The following is a 25,226-nucleotide window of genomic DNA, read 5'->3' on the forward strand; positions in this document are numbered from 1 at the left end:
CCTATGTATACAATAATGATTCGCATGACTAACTTGCTCTCGGGCCGTGAAGCGGTCGATTGTTAAAAAAGGGACTATCTGCACGTGCACTCGGTAACAATGCACGCTTGGTCTGCCCATTACACGTGTACAGTCCTTGTGGATAGGAAGACTGTTTTTGAAAACGCCGTTTAGTATGGAAAACGATGCCACGACTTACGGATACCCAGCGTCACGAAGTTAGAGGTATATTGGCAGGCGGACTTCCGCGGCGTGAAATTGCGCGTAGAATGAGATGTTCGTCTTCTACTATTATGAGACTTCATCAGCAGTACGTTCAATCGGGTTCTCTGAATAAATACACTGGTACGTCCAAAATAGGTAAAATAACCGAAACTTGGTAATTTAATTAATAGATCGCGCCCTGGGAGGCAACGAGTGACGTCGGATCGACAGGACCGTTACATCCTGGTCACCCATCGCCGTGAACGCTTCCAAACTTCCTCCCAAACGGCCAGAACAACGATAGGTATCAATGGAAGACGGATTTCGGTTTCTACTGTCCGCCGACGTTGACGTAGCGCCGGTTTGAAAGCCTGTAGACCCTTCCGTGGGAACATGTTGACACAACGTCGACGTCAAAATCGCCTGACGTGAACCCGGAGGCATCGAGGTTGGCTCATCAGATATGGAAAGTGTGAAAATGAATTTGGGGGGGGGGGGGGGGTAACGTTGAAACGTTAGTCTCATCCCCATTCACGGACAATCTTTGACTTACTCACTGGTAGGAAACGACTCTCGAAATGTATATCTTTTTAATGAAATAAAGATTTTTTCTGTAAAATTTTTGTTACCATTAGATTTTGCATATCATAACAGTGTTGCGTTTTCATCGGCGCTCAGTATATAAATTGAATGGGATCAAGTGATAAGCGAAACAACATATATGTTTTTTTTTAAATTATTTTTTTATGTTTAATAATGTCAATAAACAAACAAAAATACAAAACGCCACAAAAATGATTTAAATTTGATGAGACGAAAGTGATACCATGCTGATTTCAGGTTACGGCACGCAGTGTGTATAGATTTCCAACTGTAACAGAAAGAGAAAAGCATAAATTTACATCAATGACGATGACGTCGATGGCACATCTACAGCATAATACTAGTATCTACGACGATGAAACATCATTATAGCAACAACTTCAATGACGACAACGTCGATGACACATCTACAGCGTCAATACTAATTTCTACAACGATGACACCACTAGTAATAAGAGCGACGATGACAGGGACATGGACGACGAAGATGAACAATAAATATTTATAACTTAAAATTTGAGATAGAGAAAACAACAACGCAAGCGACGATGGAACGAACCTTCGAAAATAAAACAGCTTAAATTTCAATAAAAGGCGACTAAAAGTGATAAATATCAAAATTTATAATCTTCACTTGGTGACTATTTTTAAACCGGTTTTGATAATAAATTCATCTCCGCCTGAGATCTAGCCACCGTGTCTTGTATCACTCAGAAGGCATTGATATTTTACATCAATCATATCAAAATAGAAATTCTATCGAGTTAAACTGACACAAGCTTCGTAACGCTGGCTCAGGATGCCAGACAGTGTAAACAGATTTACTATATAAAGATCATAATTAAAACAGGAAATGCTAATCATTCTATAATTACAGCTAAGTTCATATGTAAATAGGTGCATTACTAATAAGGAATTTATGGAAACAACCAAATACTAGTGATCATTAGGGACTGAAGGCGATTTTTATTTTTCTGACTTTCATGGTTTCAACATTCAGAAAATCATCCAAAATAATCTGCAGAAAATAAGGAGACATTTAAGCCAGAGAAAAATCACAAAACGCTATAACTAGTGAATACCATGACACACCAATGCTACTAAAAATTACGAGATGCCAAAACTAAGAAATATTACGAGACACCACATCGTCGGAGACCCACGAGTGACCGCACTACACTACGTATACGCTACACTTATTATGATAAGTTGAACGTATAGTGCACAGCCCGATCACCAGTGGGTCTCCGACGATTTAAGACACCAATGCTACAAAATGCACGAAATGTCAAAACTATGGAAAATCTCGAGACGGCAAAGCTAAGGAAAACTACGAGACAGCAATTCTAGGGGGAAACAGGAGACATTAAAATCAACTAAAACTTGCAAACGGTTAAACTATGCCAAATTGCGAATCACTAAATGTGCAGGAAAATGAAAGCTCCAGAAAATATAGCCCGAGATACTCTTGCCCTGACACCAGATTTAGACATTATGACAGATAGATGTCTGGTGTAGGGCCTGAGCGCAGTGCTTTACCAAAAGGTGGAACTCGCCGGCGCCATTTGGTATCGGGTTAGGTCATCTCCGATTAAGACTGCTTGTAAAACATTACCACCGAGAAGCGTCACTCAACTTGGTCTTTTTCAACAAATGAATAATTTATCTACCCATATCAATCCAATTTATCATGCATGCATTTTATATTATGTCAATATAGTAGTTTTCTTTACGAAACATTGAATCCGCCTCGTCGTCGCCATTTTCTCATAGTCTGCAAATCGCCTATAATCTCGAAGGATTGCTATATTTGGGTAGATAAATTATTCATTTGTGGAAAAGACCAATGCAAGTGGGCCTTCTCAGAGGTCAGTCTGAATTGAAAATGATCTGACCCGATACTAAACGGTGTCGGCGAGTTCCACCTTTTGATAAAGCACTGTGCTCTGGCCCTACACCAGACATATATATGTCATTATATCTAAGTTTGGTGTCAGGGCCTGAGTATCTCGGGCTACAGAAAATAACGAAATGTCAAATCTACATAAGTCAATACATTGTATATATACCACAACTAGGAAAAATCATAGCAAGTTTCACTAAAAACCTAAACTGAACAGGAACTGATGGGTCACCAAGACATTAGAAACAACTTGTTAATGTACTGGAGGAAACAGAGATACCAGGTCACTGTGTGAAGAGAGGAGAGGTAAAATGTTGAAATAACACGGCGTCAGACAAACACGCCCATTACACAATAAAACGATTTTGAAATTGCATAACAATCCCAAAAGGCAAAGAGAAAACAAACATACATGAAATAAAATGATCTTTATATATAAGAGGATTTTTTCAAACACATGATAACAAATTTTGAAGAAGAAATGGAAACAAGTCATAGTAACTCATGTATATCTGTGTTTAGTTTAAGTATCTATTAACAATTATTAAATGCTTTATAAGTAACACGAAAAAAATCTATTTTGGAATACAGTAGGGATCTCTTGAATACTGACAGGAGAGGATAAACAAGATGTATGTCACCTCATGTAGGCACATAAAGGAAACAATTATTGAGGGGCAAATGAAAATCAGATATATTTTGTGGATCAAATGGTGAGTTTTTTTTACACAATTAAACTTAAATATCGAATATTTTTATCATTCATAAGTTTCGCATTCTTATACTCCTCATTGAAAGTTGATTGATAAATAAATTTAATTTCAGAGAATCAGATATTTACAGGATACAAAATAAAATTCAACGACCTTCCTTTAGTGTTTTCGCCCTTTTTAATGGCTCTTCAGGAAAATGAAGAAATAGCGAAGGTCGTTGGGTTTTATTTTTTCATATATTTAACTCTACATGGATACGTACTTTTTACTTACTAGCTACTTAAATTTATTTACTCACAAGACTGGTAAGACATTGAACTATTGAAGCCAAATGTGCGGAACTAGTACACAACATATCACGATGAAGCATCAGTAGAATATGTAGTTACCCATCACAGTAATAGATAATAAATAAATTTACATGAAGATTACCTGATCGATTTCACCGATGAATCCTGGTGATTTTGGACACTTTCCAATTATGAGAGGATTATTTCTGGATACGAGATTTCCTGTAGATATAAATCAATCACATATTCATTTCTCAATGTTTTAAAACATGAGTGATACTAATGTCGATTTCATATTGGATTTCATTCAATCATTAGAGGATTATTTTGTACACATGCATTTTGAAAACTCATCATTTTTATGTAACGTTTTATAATTTTATTGAAATTCGCCAGTTATGTGTTAAAATCGAGTGGATAAGAAAATATCTATTTCTAAAACAATAAGACATTGTGTTTTCCACACCTGTGCCTTGCGATTTGCTTTTCTTTACGGACAGGACGTTGTAAATAGTGACTCGTATACATGTCACTCAAATTTACCATAAAATTATGATTAATGAGCAGTAGAAATCGCATAATTTCTAAATAAGTTTAACACATCTTCTTCGTAATTTGCTCCGATCATCAGGAACAAATTGTTGCCGGCGGCATACTTTAACACCAACCTTATAGAAATTAAATTCTGACTTCAGATATACATTTTTAAGACAGTGTAAATAATGATATTATAAGCTTTACGAAAAACTCGCATTGTAAGACTGAGTGACAAACATGTATATAAATTATCGATAATAAAAAAAATCTTTCCGAATCAGATATTTCGTTCGGGAAATATATCAATTTGTGTAGCACATAACTTCATTAACTCAACTTTTAGCAGTACATATACATGTATCTACAACGAGTTTAAGATGATCAACTCTTCCTACTAGGAGAGTATGCTTAATGATACCTAAGACAAAGCGTAGATAATGGAGTGTGACTACACCCGTACTTTCAAACTGATTAATATGGAGTGAAAAACGCCAATAATTTCAAAATGTACTACCAATTGAGATAAATGGATAATTCATATTCGTTTGATTTAAGATGAATGACGGCGTGACCTAGATTGACAAAAGTGGCGATTATTAAAACGAGCCATTTTGTCTTTCATTCAGGAGACAAAATCAATTCGTTCCCGAGACAAAATCAATTCATTCCCGAGACAAAATCAATGCATTCCCGAGACAAAATCAAGATATAAAGTTTCTACCTTGAAATATGTATTGGCCATATCTTCTGTTGATAATGCAATTTAAAAAAGTACAAAATATTAAAATATTTAAAATAGCCTTACACATTTTTAGCAGAAATAAGTCAATCAAACCAATGCACGTGCGAAAATTCTAAGAAGAAATCAGCTGTTTCTAACTACCTTTGATAAAAATGTGTGGTTGGTCAGTCAATGGTAAAATTATAGCAAAATTGCAGAGCTTTCACTAGTAAGTGATTTAGAGACTTTGCTATCGTTTATTAAAGGGCGTTACCTGTAAGTGATTTGGGGAATTTTCTATCGTTTATAAAAGGGCGTTACCTGTAAGTGATTTGGGGAATTTTCTATCGTTTATAAAATGGCGTTACCTATACGTGATTTGGAGAATTTTCTATCGTTTATAAAAGGGCGTTACCTGTAAGTGATTTGGAGAATTATCTATCGTTTATAAAATGGCGTTACCTATACGTAATTTGGAGAATTATCTATCGTTTATAAAAGGGCGTTACCTGTAAGTGATTTGGAGAATTTTCTTTCGTTTACACTTCCGCTGAATTTGTTACCCTTGTATGTATATATGATATCCGTCCACTCGTTGTCCTAAAATAAACAAAGATACCAAGGATGACTGCATTTTTGTTTTCACAAATATCCATGCGTTGTGCATGCATACTTATTCACTTGTTATAACTGTATTAGTTATAATATATTGCATCGCAATTGTAACTGAATTCATGACCTCGAAGACACCGTCTTGATTTCTTGGTAGTATATATACCAGCGTTTTATCAGAATTATTAAGCTAATGAAAATCTACTTTGTGAGTAAGAAAATAATAACCACAACATTTTTTTGAAATAAATTGCTTCTAAATCATCAAATAATTCACACCATTTAATAGTTTTAAGACATACCGGTATGTTTTACATCACAGAAATGCTCTATGATATCACGAATGCTTTGTAAATTGTACACGAGGGAGATTAGAAATTTGGTAAGAAAATTATTTAAATCCACGAACCAATAAAAAATAATTAGTTGAACAATTAAATAATTCCTACCTTAATCGTCCTCCGTACAACTGTTGGGACCTTTCTATTATCAGTATTTGCCTTGAAGGCCACATTGTTATTGTCACACGCTATCTCCACACTCGTTGGCCCATCAGGTCCACAGTTACTGACGATACTCCGCGCACTTGATCTACAGCTTCCCTTGTCCGCACGCAGCCTCATTCTGATTGAGAACGTGCGGCCAAGGTATCTGTTCTGGAAGCCCCACAGAGATATGTAGCCGTTTTCCCTGAATATGGCAGTATTGTTGTCAGTGCCCGCTACATTCACTTGACTGAAGGCCAATCCTCCACCAGAAACATCCTTAACTATTCCTCCGTCAAACGTAAGTTTGAATTCAGGACTGCATTCTAAAATTTTAAAATAAAATAATGATTTTATCTACTCCAAAACAAACATATTTATAAAATTATATAGTTATATGTGGTACCGGAAATATAAATGATTTATGTAACCGGAACATGTCGTATTTGATATATCTTTTTTTCTTTAGACGTCTCTTTTTTAATTATTCACATAGAGTGCGAAAAAAACCATATAAATCTTAATTTTGTAGACATTTATTACCCGATGTAATTAACTCAGAATAGGATAGTGGCAGAAGAGAAGGAAAAGGAAAAAAATGGAATAAATTAATATTTTACTTAATGAGTTGCGAAAGAGTTGTTTCCCTTTGCAAGAAACCGGAAAACTATTTTCTTAAATTTCCAGTATAGATACAGGTATTAAGAAATCGTTTTCCGCATGTGTGAAAAGAATAATGACTATATTAATATCTAAAATGACCACCATATTCTAATAACCCATGATGAGATGAGTCAAAAACTTATTATAATTCATCTTAACTACGTGATTCATAAGAGACTCAGATGAAACAGAAAGATTTGAAAATACACCCAAATATGCATAGAAGATTCTATCCTCTACCGCACGTTTCTGAAATTTTGTGATGTAATTATTCATAATATGCTTCTAATACTTAACAAAGATGTGTGAATTCTGCATCAACGTTAATTTCGCTTGTATTGTTATCATTCTGTTGTTTATAATACCGTGAATTAAAATTGTGAACTGACATTTCTTTATTCTGTTAAATGCTCACGCATGCGACCTCAATGTGCGTAAGCTTTCATTTGTATGAATTAATGTTTATGATTTTATCATTAGGTATTTATGACAAATGAGGAGATATATTATCAGACGATAATCACACTTTACATCCTTGAGTATTTCTGTTTGATCTTACTTTGAGTAGAATCTCTCGCGGAACTAGGACGGGAAGGCATGGTTGGTGCGGTGGTACTTTTGCACTTGCATTCCTTATGGTTGTACACGGAACCCTCTGGGCAGGTTTTTAATATCAACGATCCCCTCTGTAATATCCAGTAGGCGTCTGTCCTAGCCTCCACCTCTAACGCAGGACATGCACCTAAACAAACGTCATATAAATCTTAACGACAGGTACACCTGTAAAGACCAGTAAAGGGGAAAATATCTTTGTAGGCAAGTGTTCAATATACACAGGTTAAATCGTGTTGAAAATAACCATTCAGAACCCAGAAAAAAGTGGGCTATTAAACAGGTAATATTAATGCAGTGGTGGTACAATGTAGCTAAGACAGAATGAACTGTTACTCCACGGGCCTGATATACACCCACCTTAATTCATATCAACAGAAAGTGTTAGATGAAAGGGACCCTATGATAACCCATTGAATCAAGGTGCTCTATACTTGAACTATTGTACACGGTGTTGGTTGAAGTGCAAACAGCTTCATTTAAAGAAGTATTTGTGAATAGGACAATTAAATATATAATATAAATCTTGTGATACAATCATAGTTACAATTAATTTATGAACATTTTCCTGTTTTGACATACTGAATATTTAATGCAAGTAATATTTGTCTCCTCATCATCTAATCATTTTCTCGTAGAATGAAAATGTCAACGCAGCGCTAATTTTAGCACCTCTTTCGTGTCAATTAAGAACTCATAATTATGTGACATGCATAAATTAAATACCGATAATCAAGAACAATAAAACGCCAATTAACATGACCGCAAATTATACCTGTCTTTCTCAGTCTGGAAGACTGGAGAGTTTCACACGGCTCCGAACAGGACGTGTCCCAGATACAGTTTCCAGAGTCCTTCGTTGTCTGGACGAATCTGTATCCACTAGGGCAACACGTGGGGACGGACACGCCACCTAAACAGCTATAGTAGGTACCGCATCCACCGTGGCTGGTATAATTATAGTACCCCTTCTGGCATGGATCTGCAAATTATGGAAACCACTGTTAACCATATAGGGAAACTTTACCACTTGGAATAAATTTGTTGAAATTTGGAAACACTACCATTTACAGAATACCAAAATAATTCATGATTAAAATTCATCAAGTATGAACTTGTCCCAAACCACTTGTTACCGCGTATTTATAATTATCATAAAATCATTGCCATATGGGATATATCAACGGTCATTATGTCTGATTCTACCAACGCTGAATACAACATTGTCATTTACATGATAAATACATTTTTGTTAGCAGGGATATTGTAGATTATGAAAATTGCTATTGGATCGATAAAGATGCCGCGACTTAAAAATAGGACGAAAAAAAATATATTCCCAGAGAAATTGTCCATAAGCCACGATTTTACAATATACCGTACTGCACATTACATTATTCGCATCAATATGATCTGAGTTGACAAACACGAAGGTCAATTACCGTCAAAACATGTAACATCACCAGGGTCACTACATCGTTGAGTGTTTGGGTCCCAGAATAATCCCAGAGGACAATGGCGTGCTGCAGCATGCATTTCATTTCCTTCTGGTGTACATTGTATGATCTTAGAACAGTCGCCCGGATGTGGAATGTACATGTGGTTGTTTGTGTTCCATCTCAAAAACTGCATACACAAAACTGGAAAGCACAAAGATGAAATTATAACAGAGATATGAAAGTTAGATGCATGACTATTGAATTGTGTTTTATGATAAGTTTCTAATATATATTTGAATTTCACCGCATTTTATACAAAACATTCAAGAACTTCGGTATCACTGCTGAGTAATTCATTTTATATATTGCATTTTTAATCTGAAGGTTAAACTTTCATGTGTTCGTAATTTATACTGAATATATGTTAAACTATATCAAGTACCCTGCAAATCTTCGCGTTTTCAGCTTAACACCCTACCAATAGTTAAAAACGGCTTACGCTGTAGGTGGTGTGAGTGTTTGTGGTGAAAGGGTGTGTATTTAGGGATGCTGCGGTATAAAGATGGCGTGTCTTGTTGCATACTTTTATAGTAAGACCTCACTGACTCTCACTGCCAAAGATAGAGAACACGCGGAAGTGAGGTCGATTTAGATATATTTTTGTAATAGAGGAAAAGGACATTTGGACTATGGATAGAAAAGCACAGCTTCTTATTTCAATCAAAACTAAATGCATGTGAATGTTTTAGGTATGCCTTCAAAATTATGGATACGATTTAGAATATATACATGCAATGCAAACTATCAACATGGTTCATCTCAAGTGTAAACATACCTTTCAGGTCATATTCCAGCTTTTTCGGTGAGGCTTTCGTTGTTGGTAATGATGTTGACCTTGTCGATCTAGCGACGGCTACCGGTGTAGTAGTGCTTCGTGAATTTGTCTTCCTGGCAGATACCTGACTTTGACCAGGACCTACACCACCTCCTCCTAACAGTTGCATTCCCTGAAACAATTTGGAGTCCACTGCTCCGACAAAGAACGGCAGGTGTTCCATGAAGTTTGCATTGATAGGGATTCCCCGACGTTCTGTAACAGTCTTAATGCCACTACCAGCAGTTGGCACGACTTTATCAATTTTAGGTTTGCCGTTTGCAGTGGCCACATTCATGGTTTTCTTTTTAGTTTTCCTTTTCGGATTTGAACGCGTTTTCCCAGTTGCAGGATCATATTTCCTATTTGATGCTGGCGTAGAGGGCTTGGCATCTTTAACAGTACGAGCGATGGAGGCTGCTGTTACGGTGGCTACAGGTACTGGTAAACTCCCGGCTGTCTCGAATGGCTTATCAGCGCCTTGAGCGGTTTTCGGCTTTAAGAATCTATGTTTTACCCCAGCATCTTCATTAGGAAATGGACTTTTCATATAATCGAACAGGTAAGGAACTTCAAATAAAGTTTTTATCGAATTACTAGGCTTTGGTTTATTTGACTTCGATGTCTTGGCTCCTTGCTGGGAGTAAAAACCTGAACGAGAACGTGCAGTACTACTTGAAGTCTTGCGTGAGGTTTTACGGGTATTGAAACTCGATTGGAAATCATGCGTACGTATTTGTGAGTTAGAATTGCGTTCTTGCGTTTTTGCTTTGCCGTTGTAAGTGGATGCAGATCTCTGCGACTGCTTCTGAACATCGAAATTTGATTCAGATTGTCGAGTTGGTAATTGGGCATCGAAAAGAGACGGCGGATTTTGCACATTTGAGCTTGTTTCAAATTTTTGGGATGCACTATTGGATCCCTTCGGAGCAGACGGAAGGGATGTTGGCGTTGAGGAATCCCTCGGAAAGGTCATCGTGAATGACGAATCTATGATAATTCCCTGATATGGAGAATTCCGTGGACCAAACAATGTTTTGATCCTGCCGTTTGTTGGTGCTGGCGTTACAGGTGGTGCGGTTACTGCTGGTTCTGGAGGAGTTTTGTCCTCTGGAGGCAGTGTGGTGGTACTACTTTCACCTGGTAGCTGGTAAGTAGATGTGGTTGTAGAATAGGTCAAAGGCAACTCAGTCGTTGGTTCTTCTGGGGACGGATAGAAGATGTCACCAAGCTGTTGCTGAACATCTGTGATGTTCTTTTGAAGGCTTTCGCTAATGAGGTTTGCTACTGGCACAGAGTTATACCCGTTATCCGACGCTTCTGTTCCCTATAAATATGCAAGAGGATATAATTCATTCATGTGAATATTCATTTCTATACATATGCATGTAATATGTAAATTAAAATGTCGTAAATCTAGACATCAATAAGTGCGACTCAATAAACATAAATGCAAATCAAACGGTTGATCAATTGGATGATTTATTGACTATGAACCCTTTAGTATGCATCATAATGATAAAAATTGCTTTAACCCGACCTATTTGCATTTTTAATTTTGTGGATTATTTAACACTGAATGAACCACATGAACTTAATTCCATTCAATTAAAACCACCGCAAATATCTTGAATATAATGATATATCGTATATTTTAAAATTAATACTCGACATGCGGGATATGTATTCAAAATATTGTTGTAAAATAGCATTTGATAGAAAGTTTGCGTTTTTGCGCAATATTTCTTTAGTCACGAGAATAAAGTACGCGATATGACAAGTAGGTAAGTTATGATATTTTTGTGTATTAAAGTTATTCCTCATACAAAGAAATTGATCTGAATATACGGTATGCTTTTATGAAATTGTGACTTTTGAATACTGATTGGTGCAGGTTTGCTGATGAAAATATAACTAAAGCTTATTTGCATGTGTCGGCTCGGCAAATACACGTTTATCTTATCTTAGGCTAATTATACAAGCGTATATCATTGTTGTAGGAACAAGTCACGTGGTTTGCGGCTGTTGGTATGGAATTTGTTCCACACTCGCATTTTAAGCTACAAATGACACTCACTTAAGCTCATGTGTTTACACCTAGTCTTATAATTTCGATTCGTTTAAAGTGAAAATCGCTAACAGTTTGACCTGCGATATTTTGTTATTAACCATTATTAAAAGTTATCATACAAGGTTCCTAAATGTATATGCAAATTTTAGCGGTACTGTGATTGCAGAGATTTTAGATGTTTCGTTGTATGCTTCACCTTTAAAACTTTCATGTTTTATACTTATTGTATTCTGTCGGTATTTGCCGCTTTAAAATTCATGTTGTGTTTAAAAGTCGCAAAAAGTCACGCTACTCTAGGAAAAAGTGAGGGAAATGACGATTTTAAGATCCAATTGAAAATGGAAATATATTTCTATGGTTTGTTTTAGTTTTACGTCCTATTAACAGCCAGGGTCATATAAGGACGTGCCAGGTTTGTTGGTGGAGGAAAGCCGGAGTATCCGGAGAAAAACCACCGATCATCGGTCAGTACCTGGCAACTGCCCCACATGGGATTCGAACCCGCATCCCAGAGGTGGAGGGCTTGTGGTAATATGTCGGGACATCTTAATCACTCGGCCACCGCGACCCCTATTTCTATGGAAAATCATTACTAAAGTTTAAAGTTTTATGTGCTGTACCTGAGCTAACATTTCGACGTGTGATTTTTTCTTCGTTAATTCATTTTAAAAACTGGGAGGCTGGGTGAATGAAGCAGTGAAAATCATTCAAATGGTTTCATATGCCTTATAAACGGTAGTTACAACACGGAAATTATATACTATACAATTCTTGTTTTTACGCCTTATGTATAGTAAGATGGAAACATATCTACATAAATCACTTAACAATTACTAATAGCACTGTAAAAATGTGTAATGAAATTGTAGACCACAATTTGACTCAATGGTCTGACCATAGGTACTCATTTCACTTCATTATAGATGTATATGTACATATAATGATTTTTGGCAGTACTGTCAAAAATCATTTTTATCTCTTATTTGTGCATGTAAAATTAAAACCTATGCGTTGAAAGTACTGTAATTTCCAAAAATGTTTATAGCATTTGGTGATGAATAACATATTAAAAGTTCATCTTGATTCGTGTGTGTGAAAAATATGGCACATATAACTTTAAATAGGCGTTTCAAAGTCTAAATTATCAGTGAACCTATTATGAAGGCAAAAATCAACGCAGAACCAGGAAATGTAATGCCTGTTTACATTACATACAAGAAAGATAAAGATATACAATATGTCCATCATTAATATCAATGAAGTGACCTGTCGCCCGAGGGTCACATAACACAAAACAAATATAGAAAATATTCTAATAAAAGAAAACAATGAAGTAATAATCTTATAAAGTAATATCATTAACTATTACTGCTTTAGCATATTACACCATAAATGACATGGTATATTATATATGGAATTTTGTTTGTATTATTCACACATCAACAGGTTTTAGATCAATTATTTTATTGTTTGTTACATTATATACTATGAATATCAAAGTATAACATAGTTCATGGTTGTAATAAATGCTTTTCATTAACAGATTACTAGGGATGACCATTTTCACCCGAGAATTACAAGCGTAGAACGTCTTCCAGAGTAGCTAGAATAGCTGCTAATTACACCGCCCAGAATAGAAAAAAGGAATGTTTTTCCCATTGATCATTATGTCTATTCTGTGATACCTGTATCATTTTAAGATGATTTGTACATCATTACTCCTTTGTAGATTATTAAATATTGACACTCGTCTCATTAGGAATCATTAACACGAATATTCTCAATCGTTCTTTAAAACAAATGAGAAGATTATCTGTTTTATTTAGACTTCCGCCATGTTTATTAGTTTATTAATGCCTAAATGACACTTGACATTCATTTACGTGACCTTTGTCCCTCTCGTGTGTTTGTCTCGGTTTGACAAGGCATCCAGCACCTATCCTGTGTAGGAACTAACAGCCTGTCAAACGGATTATTACGAGGAAGCGACGAGAAACAATGAAGGCATAAATCATTACCGTAAATATACAAAACAACACTTATAATCCTAAGGAAATATAATGCATCACTCTACCGCATAGATATTTTGCGACGATTATGTATTTTTTGACATTTTGATGAGGTCGCTAACGTTTTACTGAATAACTCATTTATATTCTTTCAGATACACTGCAAGGTTCATGTAATTTTCTTGATTTAGGTCGAAGTCTCATTCTTTAATCCAAAAAGAATATCGTTTTTTTATCTTCACCACGAATTTAAATCCTTTTTACGTGTATTGCATGTGAAGGATATTGAATATCCTATGAAATGATATAGAAAGTGAGTTTTTTTTATAAATTATTTAACTATTTGTAAAGTAATATTTTTTATATTTTAGTAAACATTTTAATTTTGATACTTGATATCACTTATTGTTCCCAGGAAACAAAATAGAAAACAGCTGGCAAATTCTATAAATATACTATTTTACGCTGTATTGTGTCCAAATTCATTGCCTTGAGTGATAAACGACATATTTGCTTATTACCTGTAAACCTGAATATATAACAGTCCTATACGACCCATTGGGATCCGGACCAAGTGATTGTTTTAGGATTGTGTCTGTTAGAAATGGGAGTATCCATTGTATTAATTAAAATGGCGATGGACGATATGTTGACCTTATTCATGAGATATTTTGAATTAATCATTAGTATTTATTTTACACAGGTAGTTATGTACGCTAATAATCTAGTTATAAAACAATAAAAATGAAATAATGTTATTCCACATTACCATTTATATCCAGGAAACGCAACCCCGCTTTGAACCCTTAACAATGACATTATCACTTAGACGCGAGATCGCTAGTGCCATACATAATGTATAGTTTTTATATTGTACAATACATTTCACAAATCGCAATATTGTTATGAAATCTTTAATATTTCAATTCATTATTATTAAATGCATATTTGAAATATGCGTTGCTTTAATTAATTTAAGACAGCATGGTATTTGCCATTTATTACCCGGCTTTAATAAACATTTAACTACAATCATATCCTATGTATGCCATTGCACTATAACTACGAACAAATAGACGATTTTGTAGAAATTCTTTTTAACTATCCACTGTACTTCGATACTTGTTAAACACCTGTTATTTAACGCCTGTTTTCCGGGTTCTCCGGTTTCCTCTATTACCACACTTCGTAATAAACAATTAGCTTTTGGTTCTTAATCAAACATTACTGATTTAAGTTTCCTGATTTACAATATACATTGATATACATTTATGTATCTATTACGTATGTACTAAATACTTAAACTCATCTGTGATCGTAACAACTGTAAATCATCACCTACATCAGGTCTGAATATCACGCAAAATATTCCCCTCAAGCGATAGGTAATGTAACTGATGCGTACTTAGGACGACATGATAGGAAGTCTTCCTATAGTCGTTCAGTAGTATAATTGTACCGGGAACGGAATTACCAAGATCTTTAATTGAACACGATAATTACTACATGTTTTAATAAGACTTTTAATATATCTACATGAAATTGATAAATGAAAACTAATTAATTAATCAATAAAAAATAACTAAATAAATAAATAAATATTAAGGCTAGACTCGCATAAAAATTATTATTCCATTTCGCAAGGATTTCTGTGGGTTAATACAATGCAATGTAAATTTGCGTTTTCTTTTAAAACGTACAAGTACGTCATGACATGATTGGTATAGCTACCATTTACAGGTAGACATTTCGGGAAATACACATTGACTGCTGGGCGTACATGTACAGTACACTGCAGAAATTGATTGACATAATAGGAACAACAGCTGTATTGTTATGTGCGTCCATAACTTCACAGATCTATGAACCAGCGTTGTGAAATAAATATGTTGTCAGTTGTCAAAAAATATTTTAAATATGTCATCTTTCAATATGTAATTAATTCTCACTAAAATAGTCGTGATTAATTCACATGTCTGTTTCGTCTAAAATATACACAAAAACAGCTTATAACGAGGAGCGAAATAAATGCTCTGCTATCTTCAATATGAAATAGGTTTCTTCGCTTAACTTCCAGTATATATAATTATTATAAAAAGGATGTCTGACAAAACTTATCGCATGTCAACTAACTTGTCAAATGAGACTCAATGGAGATATTTATTTTAGAATTGATTACGTCTTTTTCCTTTACAAAGATGCAAATATCTTAATGCCTGCTGTCTATTGACTTTTTCAATATTTTTTTTTGAAATTGAATGTAAATACGCATACTGCAGTTTACCAGTACACAATAAGTTACCGGCCTGTGATTGTTTTCGTAGGCTTTCTATAAATATTGCTATAGGAAGAGAAACAAGTATTCCCATGTCACTCATCTACCATAAATAACTGTCACATGTTGACAATACTCTATCATTTTACTGGTTTTCCTATGATATACAATATCTATTCGTCCCTTTTCTTGTCTGATTTTCTATCTAAAAGAAAGATAAACATATATTTAGAATATATATGTGTAGATCATGTCAGCTTTTATATTCAGCTGTAACATACTATTCATCATACTCAAGTGCATCGCTACATGAATGACGTAATGCATTTTAGGATTAAGCTGTCAGATCACATTGATTGATTGATTGATTGATTAGTGCGATTTTCAACAGGCAATCTTCATACTTGATCATATAAGGCCTAAGGAAATGACATAACACGGTAAATTCTGTTCAAATTAAAACAACAACAAAAACATCGTAAAAGATGTCACTCATCAACTAATGACATCAAACGGAAAGTTAAAACACTCCTTGTATATAAACAGAATCGAACAGATAATCCTAGTTAGTTACAAAGGGTTGTTTATATCATATCTCTGTGACGTATGTAACAACATCAAAGTATCATCAATAATTCTATTATCATTACCTACTTATTTATATTTTATTTATATCATAACAAGACAACAACAACAACTATCCCATGTACATAGACTGCAATCATTGACAATGGAGGCAGCACGACCTGGTCTAGCAATGCCTACGTTTTATCCTTATATAATTAAATCACAGGCAAGGGATAACTAGACACCGTAGTTTGCTCCAGAATGTTAACCGTGCAGGAAAACCTGCGAATAAATTAATCAAACAGTACTTCATATGACATGGTCTATAACTAAACACTTATCTACCTATATATGTCAGATACGCTTGTCAGAGCGTGACATACTGTGCACCGTTGATAAATCCTAAACTGGTCAGTTATGCGAGAAATGACGTGTCCAGTTATGCATGTTACATATTCTTGGTTCACAGGTAAAGCCTTTGAGACAGCGACCTCAACGTGCTCTTGTACCTATAATCTTTTAAATGTGGCTTGCGTGAATAATTGAATGATTGCACTTCATGTGCAGTTCTCCACCGCAGTATAATGTGTGTATATATTTATGTGGAGCACTGGCTCTGATACCATCCATACATATTATTGAAATATTTTAACTGGAATTTTTGTTTCATGATCTTTTAAATACAGAAAAAAATATCATCGGTAGGATTTTTGTTTAATTTTATGTATGGACATGACTTTGCGCAAAAAGTATTTTCTTATAGTAATACTGACATTATACATATATATATATATATTTGACACTGACATAGTTAGTGTGATTTAATTGATTAAACACATGTAAAGTTTATATTTTAATAAATATATCCAGATTTTACTAAAACCTCTTGCCGTAAAGTTAGGATGGAAAATTATTTTGTTTGCTTTCGCTCTGACAGGGAGTGTTCTAGAAAATTCCACCAATGCTGCCTTCCTACACTTTAAACAGGAAAGACAGATGATAGGAGACAGTGCATTTACAATAAGCAGCCATGGTTAATAATATTTGCTCTGAAAATCTATCCATTTGTAATATTTAATATTGTCACTGCGAGCTGACTGAATGTAGCATATTATAAAATTCACGAAGAAATAAAAATAAAAACTCATTAATTTAGAAGCCAAAATTATCATGAATAAAAGATGAAATGTACAGTTATTATATATTTATAATAACTATTAACATAAATTTGTCAATTTGGGAAATTGTGAGTTTTCTTAAAACTAGCTTGTCAAGACTGATGAAAATTTAACATCTGTTTGTTCTGGAGGAAACATGGGAAGTCTGAAATTGGACAGTAAATTAATTTTCGTTGTTTAGGAGGTCTAGAATTCAACGCACTGCGTTACGTGACGTTATATTATCTCGTTTTTACTCATTGTTGGTATTCGATATTTCTTAATATCCTATCAATAGAAAATGTCATTTAAAAATGTCATTCCCTGTTTGATTTGAATGAAGGTGGCTTAAATTCATACCAACATATAAATCCTTGTATGGCGTTTGCATTCTAGATTAATGTAACAATGTGAAAATTTAAAGTGATATCTTACTGAACTACACGGTCATATACACCGGCTATTTCGCCCTTTCATACATGCGCATTGTGACAGTAAAATATACCACAGTCTGCCAAAAGACCAACAATTTGCCTAATATTGTCTTCTATGACCGTAAGACTTCGTAAGGAAGTAAACTAATATATATTAATAATATTTCGAGGGTGTTTTTATTTCTATGAAACCCGCTAATATTAAACTTCAGCAAAAATACCATCAATGCAATACAGAACAAGTGAAAAATAAAATTATTACTAAGTATAATATTTGTTTCAGACTTTTTTTTCTTTCTTAATTTTTTTTTTTAATTTTTTTTTAAACATGAATAATGTTAACCAACTTTCTTCCATGATTACTAAATTTCGAAATTTTGCGATTTCCATTCAAAAGCAAGTGTGCGAAGTTTAAATTTCGCAAATTTACTCTGATCGCGAAATTAGCGATATAATAGTAAATTACATGCGAAAGAAAAGTAAACTATAAATAAATAATCAACCTCGAATGTTAACAGGGTAGGTACAAATGGTAAAATTATACATACTAATTTCAAACACATACCTTGACTTCCACGGGAGACTTGCTTTGTGCTGATGTAGGAGACGGGACGGCATCAGTAGGAGTCAAATGATCCTGGCAACGATAAAGTTTTGCGTGATTATGAAATACGGTTTTCTCAAAAAGTGCACAAAGGAAAATTGTGTAAACATTATGAGCTGAAAGTGTAGATAATTTTCTACAAGTATGCCAAATTTGATTAAAATCCGCGCCTAGATGAGATCAGCAAAAATCTAAGAAAAAAATGTAAAAAATACATAGATTATATAGGTAAAAAAAAATTACGAAGACTTTTGGCACACGGCTGTATCTTCTATGAATGTACGTGTATATACATGTATGTGGTTCTGATTTTATCGATACGAGGGAATTTGTTTTACAGAACAGTGAAACCGGATACCTGCAACATAATAATGTCCAGTCTCATTAGCTTTAAAAAATTGAAAGGTCCATACCATTCCATTAAAAAGTATTTTAAAGGCAATAACAACCTAAGAAAAATGATATTGAAGACGAAGGCCTAAAAATAAGGTTAAACCACCAAACATTTACATGTTTCTCGATTCATAGCATTTTTTGGCTATCTATCACATTGATAGTCAACTAATTACGAGCAGTAATTATGATAACGTCCAGAAACATAAGACTATAATATAATAAGTTTCATTTGAATTCATAAAAAAGCTATTCGGCCAGTGTCAGACTAAAGCTACTCGTGTAAGTACATGTATACGGTCTGTTATCTGCACACATGTTGGTCAAATCATAATCCCTGATAAGTTTTGTATAACACGGAATGGATACATTGTGTGGGCTGTTGCTTAGTAGATATCATGGCCAAATACTGATGTGTAAACCTACCTACGCTCGAAATATCGATCTTGTTGTACATGTGCTAACTATTATTAATAAAGCTGACCAGTGATATATCATGGAGACAGCTAGACCGGGCATAGATAGAGAGGGAGCTAGACTGGAGCACACACCTTGTGTGTGGTCCCCTTTTTGGCCACTCAGCGACTATATATACTGTTCTTGTAAATAGTAAATGTAAAATAATAAAATGTCGACAGAACAGTAGAAGTTATTCATCATTTAAACGACAAATCTACACACCACAACAGTCAAGAAACTATGGAACCAAAGAATAATACAACTTTACAAAACAAGTATCACATTTCATTTCATTATAAGACGACCATTGGTGTCGCTAGCAGGATATAAATGTGCACACAATTTGTTTTTGAAACTGGTTCCAGGGTAGTATTCAAATGGCCTAGAAGTAGAATGAGGAATGAATTATTCTAGTCTACTGGTGAATTCTAAACGATAACCTAGAATTATGAATTATATATATTCTACCAGTGTTTTCAAATTAATATCCCATATTGTTTTGTACATGACTGCAATGTTGATTGCTTTCAAAAGCCTTCAACATTTTAATTTCAATTCAGGATATTGTTATTGTTATATTGGACAATTTAAATATCCAATATTAATGTAAACACCTTCTCCATGAGAATGTAAATGAAAAACAGCGGATATTAAATAACATTTAATTTATACATGTATGCTCTGATTTTCCACAATCGGTATTCACATTGGCTAAATACATGGTCATATGGAGGTTGTAATACCGGTAGGTACTAGCATATCCACTCGGTGTTCAAGTTTTTGGAAACAGTCAATAGTTAAAACACCATATGAATTGCTTTGCCCAAATGCTGGCAACCATTTCTTGTAATTGTTTTAGTATGTCGAAAACACTACACATGTGATGTACATTTTTGAGGGAATGAAACGCTGAACCTGTATTCAGATGAGCGATCATTTGGGCTTTCTTGTTCAAATGTTGGAGAGATTTTTTTCCTCATTTCTTCAAGGGATATTTCAGAAATTGCTCTCAATAATTGTCTGATTGTCTTACACTCCATTATCTCAGTGTGTAGTTTAACAAATACACAAGGTTTAAGGGTCATTATATTGCGAATTGATTTAATCTTGGTCTTCAGTTTCCTTCGATTCCTAACATTTAGACCAATGTTATTTGTTTTCCATATTTAGAAAATATGGTATTTATTCTAATTATTTTGCATTATTTTAATTCTCTAATTCAGGTACTTCAGCCTTATATGGTCAAGTCGCAGACTTTATCATCAAATCGTATCCAACATGGCTTCAACATCATCATTCAGTCAGAGGCCAACCATGTTCATCAAAAGCATCATACAAAATCCTAGTCATTTGTTCCGAACTGTTATTATCCTCTGCTTATTCCTAATTCTAATTCTCATATTGCATAGATCCAGTTGTCCGAAACAGTCCCCGACATATATCAGCATAGAGGATCCAAAGCCGTTAAAATTATCTGGTTTGGTGAAAGTGGAATTTCTTCCGTTTAACGGTGCAACACCTCAAGATTGTATGAAAAAGGTTTCGTTACGTGAGACGCTTCTCACAAGTGAAGAACAGAGTCGAGCGGATCATTGTGTAAAGAATTATGAAAAAGACTGCAAGGCAGCTCACGATTTATTCTGGTACGGAGACAACCAATATGTCCGCCACCATCATCATAAATATTTGACCAATCAGAGTCTCGTTCTTGATGTCGGTGGCAATGTTGGGGAAGACGCAGAGTACTTAATTAAACATTATAACCCAAAGAATTATGTTGTACTGGAACCGTTGGAGCATCTTTATCGAAATCTTGTTGTGAAATTTAAGAACAGACCTAATGTTCTAACCTATAACATCGGGTTGAGTAAGAAGAATGAAGTGTTTATGGTAAGCATCGAGGGCCACCATGGTGACGCAACATCACCTTTCCTGGCGAAGACAACGGACGGTAATTCTTCTCTTAAAGTCGTAAACACCACAGTTTTTCTGACAAAACTGGGAGTTGGTTGTTTTGATGTTGACCTCATGACTATAAACTGCGAAGGATGCGAGTACGATGTTCTGGAATCCATTATTGCAAATTCACTCGTCAATAATTTTAAACATATCCAGTTCGCCACGCATACAAAGCTAGCGTACCTTGTAGATCCTGTTAATCGTTATTGTAGAATTCAGGAACTTTTACAGAGGACTCATAGACTTAGCTACAGCTACAAGTTCAATTGGGAAACGTGGACCAGACGGGATGTTACAATATAAAACAGCTTACTCTAGATCTAATTCAGCAATACATCAACGGAACTACGATAAAAAAAAACCCGATCTAAATATTTATTGCATTTAGTATTCTGTGATCAGGGTAATTTTGTAGTCAACTTTAAGTTTGTGACAACCATTGATTATGGAAAGCTCAACAACTCATTCACCCCTGAAGACAGAGTTGGACTCTTCTAAATCAATGATCAGAGCAGTCCATTGTGAAATTTAAGGGGTAAATGAGTTAAAGCCCTTCCAGAGAGGCAGTTGCTGTTGAAGTAATAATAGTGTAGTTTTGCAACCAACATATAAAATTGGGGCTGAGGCATTTTTACAGGTCTCTATCTTAAGAATGTTATATTAGGGAAGCCTTAAGCTTTTGGCATGCTTCAAAAACTTCTAACTAAAGATTGAATGTAAATTTTGGTCTAAATATACTGTTGAAACCTCATTTGAAGTAATGTATAGTTTTTTTTTAATTTCTGTTATATTCTGCTTTACATTCAATAGTCAACATACATTTATCAATAAACAATTTTGTACATGCATATATCTAAGTATATGCTATATTCCTTGTAATAGATAGAAATTAATATAGGATTTTCTAAGGCGAGTCCAGAACACTAATTTTCAAATTTTGGTAATTATATATTTAAGTCGATCCTGAGAGAGGGGAAAGATAGAGAAAAAAATCTCTAGCTATCAGCTGTTTACCGGTATATGTTGTATCAAGTTTCAAGTACATGAATGTATATCTATTAACTATAAAACTAAATAATAACATGAGTTCAATAACTAAACGACATGTAAATGCCACGAAGGATGATTTTTGTCAAAAAATGTAAATATTGTTTCTCTATGTTTATCAAGTTTGTAGTACCTCACAACATATATCATAACAAACGGAAACGGCACGGGTTAACTAAATGACAGATATTGTCATCAGTGTCCTTTTCTAACTACAATATGTAAATATCTTCTTAAACATTGAAAGTTGTAAAAAAAATTGCAGCAAGGATAGGTCCAAAATTCGGATCGCAAATTCACTCAGAAATTTTACTTTGACATGATAATTTACTTTGAAATTTGACTTTGGTGGCAAAACTGTTTTTATAAGGCTTGGTTCAAGAAAAACATAATTGTAGTGTATGATTTATTGAAGGATAGTGACACGCTTACTTTTTACTGTTTTGATGAATTTATACAAATCTATCAGATTAGTACTGATTTTGTGGAATATCACGGTTTTATTATCTGCTATCAGAGAACAACTGAATTAAGCTGGCTCTGAAATATGTCAAATTTTATGCCTACTAACATTAAATATTTCATATTGATCTGTACAATGTAATGAAAAAATAGCATAACTCCTACCGGGAGGAGAAGATGGGAAGACTTATTTCAGTCGAATCATTTGAAATGGGTTGATAGTTCTAAAATTCCCTTTACAGTAACGAAAATTGTAAGCTTCAGTGGTTTCAATATATATTATAGCAGATTCACTCAGCAATTTTATTTTGACATGATAATCTACATTGAAAAAAACGATGTGTTACAAATTATATAAGTACATTTACCTAGTACAGAATATTACGTACATGTATTACACTTTCATTTATGTTTTAAACAACTCTGGATTTTTTCATTTAATTTGCACAAACAACCAAACGATAAGATTTCGTAATAAAATGACACTTAATCCTCTAAACAATAGAACAGCCAAACCTAGATCACTGCTTATTGTTTTGATGTGGTCATGATCAATGTATCCCACCTTCACGCTTGGCTGCACACTGCTACAGATACGAAAAGATGTATATATGGGGGGTTACGTGGTTATCTATCCTATATAATCTTTGAAATATTTTTCATCTATGATCATGACGATCAAGAACAGTAACTCTGTATCCTAGCTGACCGGTACATAATACATGTACTGTATTTTTGTTTCAAAATTAAAATTTTATGAAAAATGTAATATACATGTATATATAGATGTATATCATATTTTTTGTGTTCCATTTTTTGCATATAACACAATAACAAATACATGGGACATCAACATAAACTTGACATGACATATACATTACATTTCTATAAAAAAAACCCATAAGAAACATAAAATAGCATGCTGAGTATGTACATGTACGTGTGGGAAAAACCAGTTTGATATATTTTGGTTAAGATGAATTTGCAAATTAGTATATTTGATAAATTAGTTTTGTCGGCTATTAGAATCTTAATCATATCATATTTTAAAGATGCTCCACCGCCGACAGAGCATAAATGATATTCATGATTCGAACAATAATCGGTGTTTAATCGTGTATATATGTGCCTAATTAACACAAAAAATAATATAAAATAATTTATTTCGCCTTTGGTGCATGCGCAATCAGTACTTCATTTCATATACAATATAGTGCCACGGAATTTTTTCGGGATGCAATTAATTATTTTTCATATTTTTAACTTGAAAGAAAATTAGAAGCTCAAACTTTTCAATGGTGGTAATGGTGTAAAGTAAGTAACTTTTGTAATAGAAGAAAATACTAAATCGTCTGTTCCTGTTTTTGATAGTGAAAAAACACCATTTGTCAGCGGTGGAGCATCTTTAATGCATGCGTATCTTATCAAAACCAATAATTTACAAATATTTTTTAAAGTTTGATAAATTAGAGACATATAATGACTATACCAATTTTTTTCTAGAGCATAACCATATTTTTTTCATGAAATGAAGTTTATGGTGTGTGCTTATTTAAATCTTAAACTGAATTTCACTGAAGTAATTGTTGACAATCTAAATGAAAATACTTTTTTTTATAGAAATTACTCTTTTTTTATAATTTACATTTTATTCAGTTTTTTCATCAATACATGTAATGTACACAAGATAGCTGTGATCAATAATCATCATACATACTTCATATATATTTACTCTTTCTCACGTGTGTAATCATACATGTACCCTTACACTCGTGCATAGCTTTTTCTCATGCTGTATAGATTATCAATATATATACCCAAAACACTCTTCTTACTTGCTTAGATTCTTTCCTAGTCATAAAACTTGCATTCACATACCCACATTTTCTTATTTATTAAGTATAAGATTTTATCTATCCATACATTTACATCAACATATAGCACTTTCTTACTTAGTAAATATCTATTTTTTATTCATCCATACACTTAAATTCACAATTACATATCACTTTGCACTTACATTCCCGCAGAATACTTTCTAAATTTCAAAACTTGCATTACTTTCTTAATTGAGAAGGTTGCATAAAGCTGAAGTGTTATTGTAATTATTTTCACCAAATGCATATCTGTTAC

The 25,226-nt window shown here is 34.0% G+C and overlaps 2 protein-coding genes across 2 annotated transcripts; one reads left to right on the forward strand and one right to left on the reverse strand.

The window, feature by feature from the left end:
* Window positions 1-926: 926 nt before the first annotated feature.
* LOC138327207 (uncharacterized) lies at window positions 927-19,158 on the reverse strand. Its single transcript, XM_069273187.1, has 10 exons — window positions 19,132-19,158; window positions 18,735-18,806; window positions 9,618-10,983; window positions 8,786-8,983; window positions 8,119-8,325; window positions 7,291-7,473; window positions 6,033-6,394; window positions 5,481-5,571; window positions 3,856-3,935; window positions 927-1,075 (listed from the first exon to the last, which is right to left on the reverse strand). Exons 1-10 carry the CDS (start codon window positions 19,156-19,158, stop codon window positions 1,046-1,048), a joined length of 2,616 nt encoding a protein of 871 aa, XP_069129288.1. The 3' UTR covers window positions 927-1,045.
* Window positions 19,159-20,609: 1,451 nt separating this feature from the next.
* LOC138328399 (uncharacterized) lies at window positions 20,610-24,322 on the forward strand. The gene has a single exon (XM_069275190.1). It carries the CDS (start codon window positions 20,904-20,906, stop codon window positions 21,885-21,887), a length of 984 nt encoding a protein of 327 aa, XP_069131291.1. The 5' UTR covers window positions 20,610-20,903; the 3' UTR covers window positions 21,888-24,322.
* Window positions 24,323-25,226: the final 904 nt, after the last annotated feature.

The sequence above is a fragment of the Argopecten irradians genome, chromosome 7, assembly GCF_041381155.1.
Source record: "Argopecten irradians isolate NY chromosome 7, Ai_NY, whole genome shotgun sequence".
Classification (NCBI taxonomy): Eukaryota; Metazoa; Mollusca; class Bivalvia; order Pectinida; family Pectinidae; genus Argopecten; species Argopecten irradians.

Coding starts and splice junctions, on each gene's coding strand:
- LOC138327207 (XM_069273187.1), bottom strand. CDS start 19,158: ATGAGACTGGACATTATTATGTTGCAG. Junction 18,807..19,131: donor TGGACATTATTATGTTGCAG/GTATCCGGTTTC, acceptor TATCGTTGCCAG/GATCATTTGACTCCTACTGA. Junction 8,326..8,785: donor TGATGTTACATGTTTTGACG/GTAATTGACCTT, acceptor CATAATTTGCAG/ATCCATGCCAGAAGGGGTAC.
- LOC138328399 (XM_069275190.1), top strand. CDS start 20,904: ATGGCTTCAACATCATCATTCAGTCAGAGGCCAACCATGTTCATCAAA.